Source organism: Neopelma chrysocephalum, unplaced genomic scaffold, assembly GCF_003984885.1.
Source record: "Neopelma chrysocephalum unplaced genomic scaffold, ASM398488v2 Primary Assembly neopelma1_23b, whole genome shotgun sequence".
Classification (NCBI taxonomy): Eukaryota; Metazoa; Chordata; class Aves; order Passeriformes; family Pipridae; genus Neopelma; species Neopelma chrysocephalum.
The window spans coordinates 10,994,545-11,013,914 of NW_020897692.1; the positions used below are offsets into that span (position 1 = coordinate 10,994,545).

Consider the following 19,370-nt stretch of genomic DNA (forward strand, 5'->3'; position numbering starts at 1 on the left):
GCAACAGCAGGCACCAACCCCACCTTTCCTGCTTCAATTCTGAATTTTGTTAGTACTAGGCCTTCTCAGAGAAACTGTTAGGGGAAAAAAATGCTAACACACCAAACCCTAGCTTTATTTTTCTCCTTTGTTCTTTAACAGAAAACACCTGAACTAACTGCTAAAATATACAAGGTGGTGGCTCTAGGCAGCAAGTGGGCATCCACAGAAAGCTTCAGACCATACAGCTTTACATTCCAGCAAAGCTGGTCCTTGTTTTCAGCTATAAAGCACTCAAAAGTGTCAGCTGCCTTAATTATAGAGGTAATTTCCACTTCCCATTGTAACACTGTTAAAAACATTATCCCTAAACCATCTGAGGTCACTACTCATTACACAGCCTCCATTTTCAAATATGTGCAACTCTTTTTATCTCGCTGCTTAAAATTCACCTGCACAACACTGTTTTGTCTACTTACAACTGATTGACTGCCATACTTGTAAACTTAGCAGTATTAGCACCACTTTAAAAGTTGTATACGTCTGAATACTGTGGATGGAGTAAGCACTGTCCTGTAATGTCTCTTCTTTTTAAGGAAAGACGGGAGGTGGCACTTAGTGCCATGGTCAAGTTGACATGCTGGTGTTAGGTCATAGCTTGGACTCAATCTCAGAGGTCTTTTTCAACCTGATTGATTCTGTGAATCTCTAACAGTAACTTCTACCCTGTATGTTACACAAGGGTTGCATACGCACCTCTCATCTATAATGACCAACAAAGTTGTTTGAAGTTGAACTGATACCCTTTCTCAAGGGCTCCAGCAGAAAAAAAAAAAAGTATTCCAAGTTATTTACACAAACATTTAAGAAGGGCTGCCAGTTCATTGACCTAAAGTCAACCTATGCAGCCACCTCCACAAGGATGCCTGAAGTAAAGTCAGGTCCACCAACCATTTGCAGCGTCCCTTTGGCTTGCTTAGCTCCACTGAGTAACAGCCCTTCCTTCGCCTCCATGACAGCTTTGCTTCAAATGCCTGGAATCATTCATGATTCTCAAAGGACATTGCCACTTCTGGATTGGTCAAAAGAAACCATCTTCCTCCACAAAATCCCTTGCACTCATATTCCTGTGTTGGCAGAGGCACACAAGGTACACTTTAGCTTTACACTAAGCAAACTCTTCCTCTGGATTACAACAGCCTTGAAATCATGCCTGTGCACAATTCCTTCATGAAGCAGGAGGGTGGCCCCCATCGCCATGGCTTTTCCTTTGCCACCACAGCAAACACACATTCCCACACAACTCCACAGTCTCTGGTAGGTGCAGCAACCAAGTGCAGACACCCAGCGCTGCACAGCAGGACTAGTCCTCCCCTCCCCAGGCACACTCAGTTCACATAGCTGAGAAAATGGTTCTGAGACCACAAATCGCAGGTCTGCCTTCATCTCTTTTAATGAGATAATCCCAAGAGAAAGAGACATTAGAAGGAAATGGGCCAGAAAGAGAAACTCTGGTTTGCTCTAACGTAAGTTAAAGTCTCCTTCTCTCCGCCTGTATTGCCTGGGAGGAAACAGGGTGTTAAAAAACTAGCAAATTTCAAAATGAAGCCATTCGGATTCTCAGTACTGAGGTGAGAAACAATTGTCCATTGACTCCCTTGACTGTGTATCTTCATAATAACCTCTCAGGGTTTGCAGTATATTTTAAAGGAAACAGTGATCAGTTAATCATCGACTATTTATTAGCATGCTTATCTGAACAGCAAAGAAACCCAGATTTCATTTTGTCCCCAGTATTCTCTTTACAAGTCCTTGTTAAAGCAGTTATACTTGCAGACTCAGGGAGCAAATGGGAGCTTGCTCCCAGAGGGAATGTCACCACCTCCGCTCAAGACATGCAAACTAGGGCTTATGACAGCAGCTTTGAAATGCTTCTCTAGAATAAATCCTTTAAAAGAGGCATCCATATCCAGAGGCAAAGGAAGTCACTGGGAGAGAGGGAGAGAATTCTGACTATTCACATGGCTCATGCCTAAATATAGCCAGTGTACATATGGGCATTCAGTTGTCCATATATTTACTTATACACACACACTAAGTTCACATAAGTGAAGTGAAGCACTAAAAGCTAGGAAATATCAATGTCAAATTTACTCACACTGGCTCTCCTGGCACACACAGTGAGTCAGGGTTTGTATGGAAAATGATTTTATCAAGTAATTGCAAGGCTCTGCATATATAGAACTGGGGGTTTTTGTTTAAGTCTTATCTGATACCCTGTCCCCCTTCATTTTTTTGTACCCCAGAAGTTTAAAAGAAATTAATCTTTTTCTTGGCTATTAAAAGAAGTTCCACATATAGTAACATGTATGAGTGGGGCTTGGGGGGACTCAAAGAGGAGTGTGAATCGTGAAAAAAGAAGTAAATGTGTTGTCTCTGTACTGTTTGCAATATTTACTAAAAATTCTCATTTGAGGATGGGCTTGATAGTAAGGAAGGTGTCTCTTGCAGCTAGCGCATTTGGCACATGGAAGACTAAGGGTGCAAAAAAGCAATACGTCAGTAAATTAGTTCCTAGAAGGGAGTTAATCAGTAAAGTATAGCTTGGAATGATAAGCATATTATTAACTAGTCTTTCAGGATTTTTTGGAACAGTATTACGAGCACTCAGTATAGTTTTTTTCTTAAACATCAATAACACTCACCACAAGTGCTCTCTGACAGAAGGAAAATGAACTTGGGATTCACACATCCTGCAGGTAAACCTCAACTAGTGAGCACCAAGTGAAAATACATTAGAAAAGTCAAAATAATATTTGATTCAGACAGGTTTACTGGAAAAAAGTATTTTTAAGTTTTATCTTTTACTTGGTAAGCTAAAGATGACTAATTTAATTGAACAGTGTTCTGATGCAATCTCAAATTATTTCCATAATCTCATTCCAAATTTTGATTCCCTGACTATGACACTGAAGTGCCAGGACATCTCAGTAAAATCATTGTGACAGATGCACAGGTTAAATGCATTTCCCTAACAATCATTATGTGCAGAGAATACAGACACCAACTTTGAAAAATTTCAACCCACATCCTGTTTGCAAAAATATAAGCAACTGAAATCAAGGCTACCAGCTTGGTTCTAATTATAACAACACTGCACCACCTCAGGCAGGTCATAAGACTCAGATCTCATCTTTTTGTTCCTTATGGAGCAGCTGTAACAGCTGTATTTCCTGCCATGGGATATAAATACTAAACCCTATTCCAAGACAGGAATTGGGGTTACATCACCTAAATAACTTCCAGACTCCTAGCCTCTATTTTAAATGAAGAACAATAGAAGATACTTTTGCTCACTATTTATGAAGTCACCAGTATTATCACCAAGTAAGTATTACAGGGAATGTTAAAGAGACTTGCCTTCATCAGATATTCAAGACAGTAGTGGCTCTGTGATTTGCAGAGCAGCAGCAGCAGCAAAATATTTGTTTAAAGTTCTCTAAAAGCTGATGATAGTGCTTAGTCAGCTTTCTTGGTATTCTCTCCCTCTCCCCAGATTTGACCAGTTTTCATCCACCTAACTGTAAAATATTGAATGAAATAAAAGCCCTGCACATTAACAGTGAATTTTATTACACAAGTTCACCTCAAAACTCCTTCTCCACCAGCACTCCTGTACCCAGTTCAACTATTTTCTTTCCGAGTGGTCCTGATAGGTCCACATTCCTGTCTCCAGTTTTGGGAAGGTTCTTTTAAAATTTATTTTCCATTACCTGTACTTACACAGGAATGCTATCTAAAAAATGTCTTACATGCAGGAAAATGCTGTACAGTACAGCTGCTGATAAAGCAACTAAGTCTTTTGCCACACTATAAAAAACTGTTAGACCCATAATCTGAATGCAGTATTTCTGAAGTCAAGTAACAGTTGTATATGGGAATAATGTGACTATCTGTTCCTCTAAACTGTTCAACTGAAAATTAAAAAGCACAATAAATTATATTTAAAATAGGCTTACTTTAAGAAGTTTAAAGGACTAGTAAAGGTCATACATAAATTCAAACAAAGACTACAAGGAAGCAACAGGAAGTTTGTAAGGAAACAATATTCTCTTCATTGCAGATTTTTTTTTCAAATAAATAATTTATTTTTAAATTCATAACTTACAATTATCTTCTACATCCTTTTTGCTATCCTCCTCTGCAGGAAACACTTGATTGATAGCAGCCTGGAAGGTCTGTTAGATGAGAAACATTAACATTGTCAGAAAATAAAATACAAATATAGTTCAAAGATATCCCATGCAATGATACAAGTCAGTGCACTGTAATTGTGCATGATTTAAAACTAAGTTGCCAGCTTTATACTTCAGAAACGGAAATTTTACCAAGTTACTAGATGCAGACAAAAGCTGCTGCATTTATATTTCTACACTACATTATAAAAATGAAGTCACTGTGATACACATTTTATTGCAATAATATTTGATCCTTGTATCAAAATTTGCATGTAATAATGTGCAATACAAAAAAAAAGAGACTAAAAAAGTACTGCAAAGGGAACAACATTGTAAATAACACACACCTTCCTCAGTTTTTTGAAGAAGAAGGAACAAAATCCAAATTATTAGTTCAATCAAAGGACTGTGCTGTCATTATCATACTCTGTTTTAAAATATTCCTACTTAAAATATAAATGTTCGATACATACATCCTCTGTATCACCAAATACTGTAGCTTTGGTTGTGGTTTGCTGGTGGTTTTAATTCAATAAATCAATACTAAAGTAAAACAAGACCTTCCTTCAACCCCTGTATTCCAGTTATACAAAACAGCCATTTATCAAGTGTTCACATCCAACTGGAAAAATTCATAACAAAAGCAACTTTGTTTCTTCTTTCCTCTCCAGAAATCATAATTTATATTGTTGTAAAAAGGAAGGAAAAACATCCCAGCACATGCATTACAGCATCTGCACAAAAAATACCTATTGTACAAGGGAGATTTTTAATTATACTTTTCTGTTTACTGTAGTAATAGCTCGTTTGCACTAGCTATGAATGAACAAAACCCCTGTTGTGCCAATTAAACATGACAGCCGCCATGCCGCTGCAGGCAGAGGCTCCTTTCCCCATGGAAATGGAGACAAGAAGTCTAGTCTCATACTTGAAAAGGCAACCAATGGGATCTAAGGAATGAATTTAATAAACAAACAAACATGTTTGCTTGTTTAACACTGTACTCAACAAGGTAGTGCCCTGAGAAACATCTCGCAGGAAAGTTTAGGAGAAAGACAGCAACTTGGTTCATATTTGCTTCAGCATTGTATGAGAGCTTCTGGGGCTTACACCATCATGAACAGTCAGAAATTCTAACTCCCTTTGAAGTGGGAAGGGTTAAAACTGTTTCAAAGCAGAACTTCCCTACAAAGTTATCATAAGGTATGCAATTTGCAGCCATAATAAAATATATTTTGTCATCTCCTTATCAGGATCTAATGCAGAAAAATACGCACAAGAAGCTTTCCTAAGGGAAATGGAGCTACTTGATGACATTGGAACATCTGAACGTCTGTCAGACCAACTTCCTCCAAAATATCCTTTATGAGAGTCTGGTAGAGCCATGGAAGCCCTGAACGTCTTTACCTACCTCAGGAAGTTTCCAGTTGATATTCAGAGTTTTAGCAGAGCAGAGATTCCCCACACACACTTTTCTCCCTCTGACAGTACAGCAGTAACAACATATCATCATCATTATTTTCTCTACAAGTCTATCAACAGTGAAGGTATATATCATTGGGTAAAGATATATTTGAACACAACAGTTACCCTTTGTGTGAAACAGTGGAAAAGTTTAAAAACATGACCGACTTCATGAAAATATAACTTCATTTCTTGTTCTTGTCTGCTGATGTGTAACCCAGTACAAAACAGTGTAACCACTAAAAATGACAGACTTTTTTTCCACAGGAGAGAATGAACACAATAACCAGCTATTCTGTAAGACTCTTCATAAACCTCTGATATTTTAACATTTGTGGAATTAAAGTCAGCCATGCTAGAACTATCGCAGAAGAGGAAGAGCTTTTTCAATGTCCTCACCACTCAGCCTTCTGATTCAAGATAAATTTAAATGAGAAAAAAAAATAAGAGTTCATGCTGCATTTTTGCCTCCATTTTTCATTCAATGTAAGTTATGAATAATTTCTAGAATATTTCAGAAGTGATAAAACAAAGCAAAATGAAGATTTATCTGAAAGCTGATGTTTTCCTGTTGGACTTTTTTAGATAAGAACATAAGTCTAGTTTCAAAGTTGTCAACAAAAAAATCCACTGCTGTATGCCACAGTTCGAATACTGCTTTATGTAAAATGATTACTTCTTATGTAGGTAAGTATGATACAAAAGAAGTACAGAGCTCCAAGTACTAAAACCTAATATTTTACATACGAAAATGAGCAAGGTATTCCAGATCTATCAATAAAAAAATGCAAAGAAATTCTTTACTATATTGTCCCATTTTTACTGGTTTTAAATGTTTAATGTAAGGAAAAAATGCTTCAGGTACTTAGTGGAAGACTTTTGCATTAAGCATAGCTTAGCACAAGCTCGTTCTAAGAAATTGGAGAGGGTATTAGTCTTATGAGACAATAAAGTGGTCTCAGGAAACAAAACAGGGTTTAAGGTGTTTTTAAGTGGGTTTTTAAGTGGTTTTTTTTCCCCTCTTTGTAAGGAACCAGTCCTTGAAAGCCAATGGCAATCTTAACTATTCTCCCAGAAACTAGATAAGTGAAAAAAGATATCTTTCCATTCAAGCAGGATCTTCTTTCTACCATGTAATCCAATACATGTAACCATGCCCTCCTTTATACCTTCCAGTTAAAGACAGGAGACCTCCCTACTCTCAACTGTATTTCACTAACCAACCTAAAGCAGCACAGACAGTGTGTAGGGCAGATGAGAACATCTCTCGTTTGCACAAGCAAGTTCCACTCACTGCTAAAAAAAAAAACAAACAACAAAAAAAAAAACCAAAACAAAAACAACCATAAAAAAAATACAAACACCTTAGCTCAAAGCATTGAACTTTGGACATTCTGATCCTTACTTTCAAAGTACATTTATTCCTTTATACTTAGCCTGAAAAAATACCTTTCTGGTTACTCACAGCATACCAGAGCAGGTGCCCCATAAAGCGCTCTATGACCCTTCTGAACTGGCACAGAACCATAAGGTGCCTCTCAGCTGATAGCAGGAGGGGTGTCAGCAAGTGCCTGCAGCACCTCACGCCTTCCCAATGACTGCCAGAAACTCATTACTGCTGATGTTCTAGGAAATGCCTGCCCCCCACTCCTCAGTGCCCCATGGAGCCCAGGATGGCATCTCTTCCTAATCACTTTACTTAGATTTGCTACCTCTAGGAAAAGAGTTAATTCCCCATTTGGCATTTCACTGTCAGCTGCCTTCTCTCCGTTACAGCATCAAGGAACAAAACAAAGCTATATGCAGCAACAGGATCTGAGAGAAAACACTCCAAGTAGAAGTGTAAATGCATATCAGCCTTGCAAGCCAATGATCTATTTTTTGAGAAGAGGTTCCCATCGTATAACACATGCATCATCTGTTCAGGCAACACACTCCTGCAGCTTGCATTATTGTTCCTCATACAGTGCAGGCTGGGTGACCCAGATCCCCACCTCTCTTAAGACAGGCAGCCTTGCCACAGAGCTGTAAACACTTGGGTATGGGCTGCAGTACCCAAAACTACTATTGCTGGTTTGTAAGTGAACCAGTGTGTTGGCCAACTACCTTCACAGAAACTGGGCTGGGTAACTTGATTTCATAATACAAAGCAATCTACCACCACAGTGACCTCAGCTCCTCCATCCCTGTCACTGCTTGCTGCTCTCCTGAAAACTTTCCACTTCTTCATTTTTAAGGTGGATCTGTTTTCTGACCTCGTTTGTAGTGTCATGCACAGCTCAGCAGGCAGAACCGAGAGGGTGCCACTCTGCAACACCAGAGCTAGCTACGGGTGGGGCAGGGAGTGGGGATTTTAAGAGAACATTAAACTGCTGCCTTGTGGCATTTATTGCAGTTATTAACAACATGAAGTATAATAAAAGGCAATAATCAAACATATGCATACACATTTCCTTTTCAGCCTGTGACCTCTGGTAAAGCTACCAGCACCTACAGAGAATACATATGACATGGTAATGACCCAGATTAAAAAATAATAATAAGTTACACTGCCCAGATATGTTTACAAGATCAGGTTACTCCTCTTCTCCCTGTAATTATCATGAGCAACTCTGGGGCTGCTAGATCACTCCTTACTGAAGAGCACTTCTGAACTATTATTTTAAGAAAACAAAGTTGATGATAATGGGTATTAATGCTGACTGCTTTAAATGAATGGCCTAAGTACATAGGAACAGAGTTTTCTTAAAAAGACAAAAAGCAATGGGAAATGTTTCACTATTAAAAAAAAGGACTGAGAAGGTAATCATGAAAACTTTTTACTCCACCTCTATTAATATACGGAACTCTGATAATTAAAAATATAGGACCATAATCTCTACAGCATTTAGACTGTGAAGTGTTTGTTCCCTTAGACGAATGAATATTAGGCCCTTAATTGATCTGCTTAATTCAAAACAGCCAACAGCAGAGTAACAAACTATCTAGACAAAAGAGATTTTTTTGTTGTGAACCATGAAACAAAATATCTGTATTTTAGGATATATTAGGATTTGTTGTTGGGTTTTTGTTTGGTTTGGTTTTGTGTTTGTGGTGTTCTTAGTTACACAGGGTCCCTGAAATGAGGGTATATTAGAAATAAATACTGACTCAGAAGTACCCTTATTGCCTGTTTCTGTTTCAATGTACTGGCTTTTGCTCTTTATCGCATCAGGACCATTTGGGGATATAACCATAAGTAGCAGTGGGGGTGAAAATTATTTAAGTCAATTAAAGACAACTTAGCCGCAGATTTGGAATATTTAATATTCTTGTCTGGATAATTTTGCTTTTCCCCAAACTCAAGAATGCATGCTCCTACTACTACTAAGCATATAGACTTTATCTCTCACACTCAAAAATCAGATGTTACACTTGCTTTGTATTTCTAAGGAAAGCAAAATCAACTTCCTCTCCAAGGTGCACAAAAAAGAAAGCCTACAAACATTGCTTCAAAAGGAAGGACTGCTGCATAACCGTTTGACCTGTGACAAGACATTCTCTACTATTTCACTATATACGTGAAAAAAGAAGTTGCAAACACGTTTTTGTCTTTTTTACATACTTGAAGATACAGAAAGGACAAAATTATTAGAAAGGGCACATAAAACATATTCACAAAGAATGAAATCACAAGTTTTAAGAGTGTCTGATCTTATTCCAGCTCATAAAACCCAGGATGCTGACCATTTGAATTAGGATCATTGATAGCTACAAGGTGCTTCCTGTAAAAACTGACATTAAATTATGACATACTGAATCTGAAAGATGTCACGATAATTGAAGCAGTTGGAACACACTACTTAGGATTAATTAGGTCTTCATTTTAAATGTTACATTTATTTTGACTGTAATTTGATATAGCACTTCTATAGGACCTTTGTTTAACTTCATGTTACTTCTCAAGGTACTTGAGGTAAGAGGAGTCATCTTTCAGTCTTCATCAACCTAATAACAAGGTGTCTAACCTTAGCCAGAGCCTAGCACATCCCTCTAGGACCATTTCTATGCATGTAAGGGAAAAGACGTAAGCCAATCTCAACAGTAGGCTCTTAATCAGTCTCTAATTTAGAAAAATAAAGCATACAGTACTGAATCAAATGGCTACAGAGATTCAAACCTCCTGTCTTTCATGAGCACAATGCACATGCAGATAATTGACAGAAAGTACACACTTCTTGTCAGTGTGAGGGTTCATTGCAATACAAGCTAAAGCTAAGCAAAGATCCTTAGCCAAACTTAGAACAGAAAACTGATTTTCCATGCCTTCAGGCTGTGTGTAATTGATACTGGCAAAGATTTGGCCTACAGGTAAAATGGTTTATTGTACGTTTTTTCTCTATTCCTTTGTTTGTGAGACACTTACCTTGCCTTTCTGATTCAAGGGCTCAATAGTTAAGTTGTCGGTGCCAATGTCCACAATCATCCCCATCTGAAACCCATCAGTTGGGTGTGGAGCCCAAACGGGCTTCCCGTCTTCCATTGTGGGATTTATCCAGTATTTCCTGTAAGAAAAAAAAAATAAAGTAAACAAAAAAAACTTTGTATACAAATTCAGTAAGCCATCAGGATTCACTACACAGACTTCAGTTTATTATGTTTATTCCTATTATTCAGTGTGAAGGGAGCCAGCTCCCACAGACTGGAGCCAGCCTTTTTCCAACCTGCAACACTTTGCCTAAAGAGGACACCCTCAGATTTGAGATGGAGAAGATTCAAGAACAGATCACTTTCTCGAGGGGTCCACACACTGCTCCCTGCAGCTCTTTCCCCAGCTTCCCTAACTTGTGAACCAAGAAAACAGATCAATTTGGAAGGGCAAGACAGATTTCAAAGCTAAGACTATACTTATGAGTGTGTTTATATATACATATATGGATACACATGTAAAGACACACATACACACACACATATATGTGCAGGCAGAGGGTCACATGACTAATGGATAGTTGTCTGTACCTGATTTGGCATACAAATACTTGAATTTCTGCAAGAGTCACATGTTGAGGCATGTGGGCAGAAATCCAGTCTCTTGGCATTTGAGACAAATGAATGTGTTCGCTCTTTTTGTGTGGCTGAGAATATGGTTTTTAAATAACCCACAAATACATTTGGTCTCGATTTATTATACTATAAGTCTTTGAAAGACTAACCTCCTGATACTGTAACATCACAGCTCTGCCTCTTAAGGAACACCAACCTTACTTTCTATAAAAACGTGATGTGAGAATTGTTTCAGAAGAATTTTGATGTACAAGTGAAATGGATGCAAAGGCCAAGACATTCAAACCTTATGGTGCTCAAGTTATGCAGCTAAATAAGCTCCCAATTAAAAAGGAGTATTTGATTGCACGCAATACGCATTGAGCTGACCAGGAAAGTTGCCAAGATTGGCGCACACTGAATGGCTAATGGTGCCATTTTAAATATGCTGAATTGGTCCCTTTTTTTTGTGGGTTGTTTTTTTTTTTAAACCTACTTTATAGTCCTTACCCTAATAAGGATAGAGTCCACTCAGCTTGAAAGGCTCACTTCTCCTAGCTGTTTCTTACTCTCCTCCAAAACTCATTCAGATACTAAACTGACATGCTTTAGTGATTCCAAAATTTGTAGAAAGTATCTCATACCACAAAGGTGTAACTTGCATCTCTCAGCACAAACGAAATGAGCCTACCAAGCAGCAAAGAAAACACTAGCAGCAAACGCCAGAAGTCTGTAAACTAGGAAAAGTGTCCCACATTTTTCCCGCATCTGAAGGAAAAAGAAGATCCAAAATTTCTCACAACCCACAAAGGCTGAAGATCTCTTTGCCACAGGCAGTGGCAAGGAAGAAGAATGACTGACCCACCAGAAAGCTGTACAACCATGAGCAGAAAAGGACATTCTTGTCCCACAGATGATCTCTCAGGACATACTGCACTTGACATGCTTTTTATTGCCTCCAAGGACAGGTTAGAAAGGTTTAAAGAGAAGGAAAAGGTTTGCTGTGATCTCTTTGAGAACGCTCCTGGTCTTAGCATCTTACTTAACAGCAAACTGTCTTATTCCTTTGCAACTTTAATGTGAAATAATAGAAGATAAGTAATTCTAAAGAAAAAACAAAGATATTTTTTAAAGGAAATAGCATTCTAATGGGACTTAGAAAAAAATAGCTACTTACGTTAGTGTTGATGTCTAGTTTTGTGTTTAAATTTACTCAGTTAATCCGTTCTTTTCCCCCTGAATTCAGTTCAGGATGCAAAAAAGCTCATGAAGATTTTAACAAATATTTCTCTTGTATCCTACTTGTGCAATTCATGCTATTTAAAACATTAGAATTATTACAGGAAAATTTGTGGTTTACTTTCCTCCCACAAACAGAGCATATTAACTTCTTTTAACTACTCACAGAAAGTTTATGTTCTAAAATCTCCAGTGTCACATTCACTTCTATTTACTTAAAGCCTTTTGACACAGCCCATGAACTCTACGAAACAGCATCTTCATCATGTGCTGCCATCACCATATGATAAATCATGTAAACAACATCTGTATTCACTCACAATTGGCTGTTGGCCATTTTTTTTTCACTTTAGGATACTGAAAAAGGAATATTTTTCTTCCAGCAAGATCTGACCTCTGAGTCCAACTGCCATCATGGGCATAGTTGCTAAACAGCTGAGTTTATTTCTGGCTATAACCAAAACTACATTCCTTCACAAACCTATCATTTGCTTTTAAAATGCTAGTTCAACTTAGTACTTAAGCGATATGTCCAACAACCACTAAAAACAAGGCTGTCTTTTATATCCCGAGTAGCGTGGCCAGGGCTCCAGACATAACCATATGGCACAAGAAACAAATCCTAAAATTACTGCCAAAATTTCAGCAGAAGTTAGAATATAACCTCCCCAATTCACATCCAGATGTTTCTGCTTTGCTTACCAACAGGGTCTCCTGCATTCTAATATATTCTTAAGGCTACTTCATACTTTATTAACGTATTATGATAGAGGAGTGTCACAAGCTGAAAAAATCCTCTTGAAGAACAGGGCAGTGATTGAATTCAGCCACCACCAGGAAATGCATGTTTAAGAAGAGTACCTGAGGCTTTGCAAGCATCTAAGAAGCCATTGGGTGAAAGCATCTAAGTAGAAGTGTTTATTCATGAGACAATTACTTTTAATAAATACAGTCTTCTGTCTGAGAAGTGACACAAAACCAGTTGTAACATTTTGGTTTTGGCACCACTCCATTTCTGTCAGCTGTGATTCTACCAGGGAACACATAGAAATTGGATACCAAAACCAATCAGGTCATACCTGCTCTATTTACTCCTTCATCTGATATATGTGCCATTGCCTTGAGACAGATGCATGAAGCCTATTTCTGAACAAGCTCTTAAATAGCCAATTTCAAGCCCAGCATTTTAAGGTGAGCAGAAACAAAAGAAGCTCAAAGTTCAACTACTATGTAAGTCCTTCAGAAAAAGAAAACAGCACTTTTTAACAACATGGAATTGAATTTTACTGATTAAAACATACATCACAAGACTACAAACTGGGAAAAATACAGATTTGGATGGAGAACCTTCAAATCGTATTTTCACCATAAAACCACAGACCCAGTCTGGTTACAGACCTTTCATTAATAACTATCAGTGGGAACAAACTTTTTTCCCCAACATGCATGCATCTAAATTCAATCTACAGGCAGTCAGCTTCACCACACTGCTGAAAGAGCACACAGCTTCTGAAAACAGTCAAAGCAAAGAGACTCATGTCCAGGCTAAAAGCACTAAAGCAACACCAAACAGAAGGAATCACCTGAATGATGCTTCCAAAGGAAGCCAAAAGAAACTATCTTCCACGTTTGTATTTATATATATGCACTCAATATATACTAAGTCTCCACAATTAAGACTTCTTCCAACACGAAAAAGAGAATTCACAAAGGTTATGTTTATAGCTGGGAAGTCAGCTGCTCTTTTCTCTCCCTACACTCTGCAGAAACAGATCAGGAACCTGGTACTGGAGGTTTTCTCTCTGTTGAGCAGAAAAGGGATAGTAATAAAATAAACCTTTGCCTGAAGTTGGTAAACTTAATTCCTTCAAATGGCAGATTTTATTTTTTCATAATTGGCATGCAGTAATAGACCTTGCCTTAATTATCAGTAAGAGTATTTAACACATTCAGCACTGGCTAAACACTAGTAGCCAGCACGTCAAACAACTTGAAAGACAAAACTATACTGCACTGCACAGATTCCAAGAAAAACACTCACCAACATTTCCTGAACTTTCCTCTACACTATTATCTCTCCTTTTGGACAATGTTTAATGATATTTTTTTCTCAAAAAAATTATCTACATAACATATTGAGTATATGAAACAACTACTAATTCCTCAGTTGAAAGCTGACACTCTATCACCCCACTTATGTTTACCTAAACAGTATTGATTTTAAAAGGATGTAATACAACTACATTTGGATGTTTCAGATTATTCAAAAGGAAATCAAACACTACCATCTCATGAAAGAATTCTAGGAAGGCAAAATATAGTAATGCAATTCTAAACTTGTTAACAGAGCCCAGAGATAGGCATTTGCATGATCTGATCCTATTTACTCTCCTATGAACAGTCTGCTAGACCAAAGCACTGTACTGATTGCTGAATTAACTCATTAAAACAAATGAAAAATTAGACTTCATTAAACAACCGACAGTATCTCATTAGGATGGCTAAGTCCAAGGAAAATAAACTAGAATAGGTACAGCAGCAAATTATCATAGTAAAACACATAGGTTATTTTATATTAAAAACACCTTGTACTTGTGTGTTTGAGAGCTGCTCAAAATTCTGCAGATTACAGCAGGCACATGAGAATGCTTTGGGAAAGGTCCTGTGAACATACAGAAGAGACCAGACAGAGAAAAACATTGATAAATAGTGGCAGTTTACTTTCAGACAAATTACTTTTTCAACCCTAGTTCACTGCTTAACTGAAACTTCAACAAATTAAAGCTCAGGCAGCATTCAGCACTCTACTGCAGGTGACACAGTATTTCAAAGGAGCTGCAGGTATAATATTATTTTTATTTAAGCTAAATGCAATACAGCTATAACTGCACTGTTAACCTGAACATTAAATCCATTCCGTTTTTATTTTTATTTTCTTTTCCAATTCACTACAAACTCGCTCTAACACGTTCTGCTTCATCCATGTCACACTGCAGCTTTCTCATACCTAAAATAACATCAGCAAGGTAAGTCTGTCAAGTGGAGACTTCTGCCAAACTGGAAAAGAAGAAATGAGCTGGAATATAGCTCAGCACAAAAGTACCTTCAAAAATAATTTCCTTGGAAAATCTTAATGCTGACTTGTTAATTGTCAATACATTGTAGATGTATGCAAGTAAACAGAGAGTAATAATTCCCACATCTGAGAATTACTAGACAAAAACTTCTTTTAAAGCTACCTGCTCTGACTGCTGGAGACAATTTGAGTTCAACAGCTGATGGATTTATTCTCATGGCATGCTCATTTTCTTGTATGTTTGCATGTATCAGCATGTTTTCAATAGTGAGCAGCCAGAAACTGATTTCCGTAGTATTTCCAGATGAACCACTCTTTGTATTCACTTTGTAATTAGCATTCACATAGGAAATACCTCCTCTGCTCTTGTGTTTACTACTCACTATGTTTTTGAAAAGACAAGAAAGTCCCTCATGCTTAAAGCAAAGCAGAAATCTCATTTTATTTTCTCCACAGTAAACATGGCAATTCCCAATTACAAAAAACTGTTCCAGACCTCGGTAAAGCAAAACTGCAATGGTCTGTATCACTTCTGAAAACAACTTTGCCTGGAACATCTATGGTCCTGGAAGAACGGATTTTAAGGAGCAGAAGGGGCGTGGTGGGGACAGGATTAGCCAAAGACCTGTACAGCTTCCTCTAAACCATCTCATCTTCCTGTGTCTTAACTGCTGCTCAAACCAAATCACCCTAGATAAGCTTCTGGCTTTGCTCCCTGCTCTTGCCTCTTCCTCTCCTGGCCACCTTGAGAAGTACCGATGCAGAGCGGGAGATGGTCTGAGTAAGAACAAGTACTTTGAAAAAAACATACAACTATTTTACCTAAAAGAATAAATTGAAGAGAAAAAGTAGCTTCCAATAGATTTTCCAATGCCAATAGATTTAGTTCTCCACAAATTGTAGTATGGAAGCATTTAAAGAATGGCTTAAAAGAACAAGCCATTATATTATATGAAGCTTTTTTGGGGACCCTATGAAAATGTTAACAGTAGTTCCAGCTTCAAGAGTGTAAAATCTACCAAAAAGCAACATCTCACTTTTACTAAGCCAAATCAAAACTACCGGCTGCAAAACCCTCAGTTGACAGTTTTCCCGTCTGCCAACAATGGTGGCTGCAGGAGCAAGTGTTTGGAGGGGAAGCCTTCCAGTGAACTCTCCCCAACCAGGTTTACTATTTTTTTTAATGCATCCCTCACCAGACCCCGTGAGCACCAAAGATCTTTGTAGCACCTGACCTAACTGTCCCCCAGGTGCCCTGTGCCCACCTGTGCTCCCCATGGCAAGTACGGACTGGATTCATCGAAATGGGGGTTATGCAATAATATCCTGCTGCAGAAACAGCTGAAAATGAGAACAAAACAAACAAACAAAAAAACCACTCTTAATTTCATGAAAGCTAGGCTGAAACAGTCTTATTTGCAGCAGTTAAGTTCTTAACAAAATTCTAGATAGTTTTAAAATTCTGTTCAACTTAACAGCAACTATTTATCCAATTCAACTGCTGTTATACAAGACTGAGATGGATTTTGTACAGCTTGTAAGTTTGTAAAAGTCTAAACACAGAGGTTGTGCTCTTTTGACTATGACATTGAGAACTTAAAACTCAAATCATATTAGGTTCAGCAAGGTCTGATGATTTTCTCTGTGATTCCTGCTCTTCTGCCAGCTTTCTAAGCTACTGTACCCTCAAGAACATTGTTCATATTTTAGTTCTTACCAACAAAATAGCGAGGTCTTTGTCCCAATTCTTGTTCATGAAAATAACCTGAGTGGAGCTTCCTGACAAACCAAGAATTAAGTATGCCAAGGGGATCCGCACAAGCATTTTTAACCAACAGCAATACCTACTCCAGTATATATATATATATATATATATATATATATATATATATATGCTCTTTCTGCAACAAGCAGAAAGAGGAAAAGTAGCAAAACCCAAAACACAATGTCAAATTTGAGTAGTGAAGTTAAAATTAAAGAAAGAACTCCTCAGTTATGGTCTGGACACCACTTCAGAAGCATTACAAAACAGAAATGCAGACCAGAAAAAAGCCTTACTGGTTTTCCTCAGCTATGAGGCAGATTTTGAAAGAGGTTGTTCAAACCAACTTAACTCTTTCAGGCTGTGCAAGTCAGCCCTAACAAAACCAGCAGGCAGAGAGAGGGGAAGAAAGGACGTACTAAGGCCGAACTTACTGAACAGATAAAGACATTAAAGCAAAAGCAAAATCATCTTAAGCCATCTCATGATAAAGTATAAAGAACACATAGGATGCAGTCCTCTAGATCTAGCTGGAGTAGTTCAAGCAGATGAGGTGAAATCTGGAGTTAACTACCCCTGAAGCAGTAGTCATGCTGTGTGACCACTGGCAGCAGTGCTTAAGCATGCTAACTTAAATCATGTTCCATGAACAGCCTCAACAAGGTCAGGCAACTTCAAACCCCTTCAGCTAGCGCTTTAACAGTGTACCACCTTTTCCAAGTGTAAACATCAGAAAGCACAAACACTTCTTGAAGGCTGAGGATGAGTCTCTCTAAGCTAATGCAGTTTAAATTCTCCTCCGGTTATGTAATTTTCCAGTCTTCCCCACCCATTCGGTCTTCTACATCTCATACTCTCCTACTGTCAAATTAGGGAGCCTCATTTCCCCACCTAATGTGTGCTGCTGCCAAGCTATTGCTCATCTTCAGGTGACCTAACACAAGAAATGCTGTTTTTATTCTCTTTTAAGACTATACACCCACTGCTCTCTCTTTAAGGTTTGTGTACAAGATAAAAGCTACAAATTGGCCTAAGCCTACCAAACACAGGGGACCTCACCTCTAGCACAAAAAGTAGAAAATCAGATGACATAAACAAAAAAACCAGTAAGATAATCTTTCCTTTGATTCCCAGATGCTTAAAGGAAATGCTATCACTCATCATAAACATTGGTTTGATGTGGAAATACCTGGTCACTAGCTTTCATAATCTGAATTGCAGAAGCTGCCCATTATGATAAACTATCAGCACCCCAGAATTATAATCCTCTGTAGACCATCATCAGTGTTGGTTAAAAGCACATCTTGGTGTAGTTAGCAGGGCCTGTACCAGTTAAGGGAAGCATATATTGCATTTTACACCATGTTTTGTCAAGCTGATTTGGAAAGAAGCTGAATCATAGTAATTTATTTTAAGTCATATGAACACAGATACACCCAGAAAATTCATACCTTCAATACGAGAAAATCTGAGGAATATTTCCAATCACCAATTTCAGGGGGGAAAACCCAAACCACAAACCAACCCTCAGTTTTGAATGTTTTTAAATTTTTGGCAATCCACCAGCAATTCAAGAACTCTCAACAACTTAACTAATTTTCAGAAAAATACTTGAAGTAGAAAGCCTACACAACCTGGTGACAATACCATCTATTTTGTCAGAAGAGTCATGCTAAGTGCCCAGAATTCAAGCAACCCTACAATTCCAACAGAGAAAGTCATGACAGAATGGTAACCTTGAGCCTATCAGTAACTGTTCTCTGTAGGTGCCCTCCTGAATGTTTTAGAAACAGCCCGGGGACTCCCACAGTTAACCAACACACACTCTTGTCACCTCCCTGAACCCATTTGTCTTGTCAAGTTTTAAACTTCAGCTATATAGCCCTCTCGTTGCAGTATAGTAGAACAAAGTTAAGTAAATGCAGAGATAAACAAGCAACCAACCTGCACTGAGTTTTATCAGTTTGATAAATACATACATGCACAAATAACAGAACAGAGACATATTTGCATGATAAATTGCTTCTAAAAGTCCAGCAATTAAAAAAACTGCCAAACAACACTTCCTGGTACATATCAGAGTGAAAATGGAACTAATACTTCAGAAAAATAAGAATAGATAGCCAGGATCCAAGTCAAGTCAAATAAACTAGGCACTGCAGATGGCAGCATCAAAGGCTGCTGGAGGGTCTGCAGGAAACCTCGGATGCTTGACCTCAGATCACTGCAAAGAGGCTGGGCTAGAAAAAATACAATTGTACTTTCTGACTTACTACCAGCACAACAAATAGCAAGTAAACCTGGTATTTCCAAATAGTACCAACTTTGATTTAGCCACTTTATTAAAGGAGAAAATATTAGAAACAAATGACAATCAGCATCTGCAGATTAACAGGTATAATGCAGGAACTGTTTACTGCCATCCCTCTTTGTACAGAATCCATAATTCTTTTAGAGACAGAATTAGCTCCTAAAAATGCTTACCAGTTTCAATTTCCTTTTCCATCTCTCCATATCAGCTTGTACTTCTCACAAAAAGTACACGTGTAATTTATAGGCAACGGGCTGAAACACAGACAATCCGCTACAG

At 38.0% G+C, this 19,370-nt stretch overlaps 1 protein-coding gene across 4 annotated transcripts in view; it reads right to left on the minus strand.

Annotated features, from left to right (window-relative positions):
* Positions 1 to 19,370, minus strand: part of MYO6 (myosin VI) — a 108,364-nt gene that overhangs the window by 67,835 nt on the left and 21,159 nt on the right. For all 4 annotated transcript variants that reach the window (XM_027696966.1, XM_027696958.1, XM_027696948.1 and 1 more), the window contains exons 2-3: positions 10,087 to 10,225; positions 4,148 to 4,217 (exon numbers count right to left, since the gene is read on the minus strand). In XM_027696966.1, the coding sequence (XP_027552767.1) occupies positions 4,148 to 4,217; positions 10,087 to 10,203 (187 nt within the window). In that variant the 5' untranslated portion in view covers positions 10,204 to 10,225. The remainder of the gene's footprint in view (positions 1 to 4,147; positions 4,218 to 10,086; positions 10,226 to 19,370) is intronic.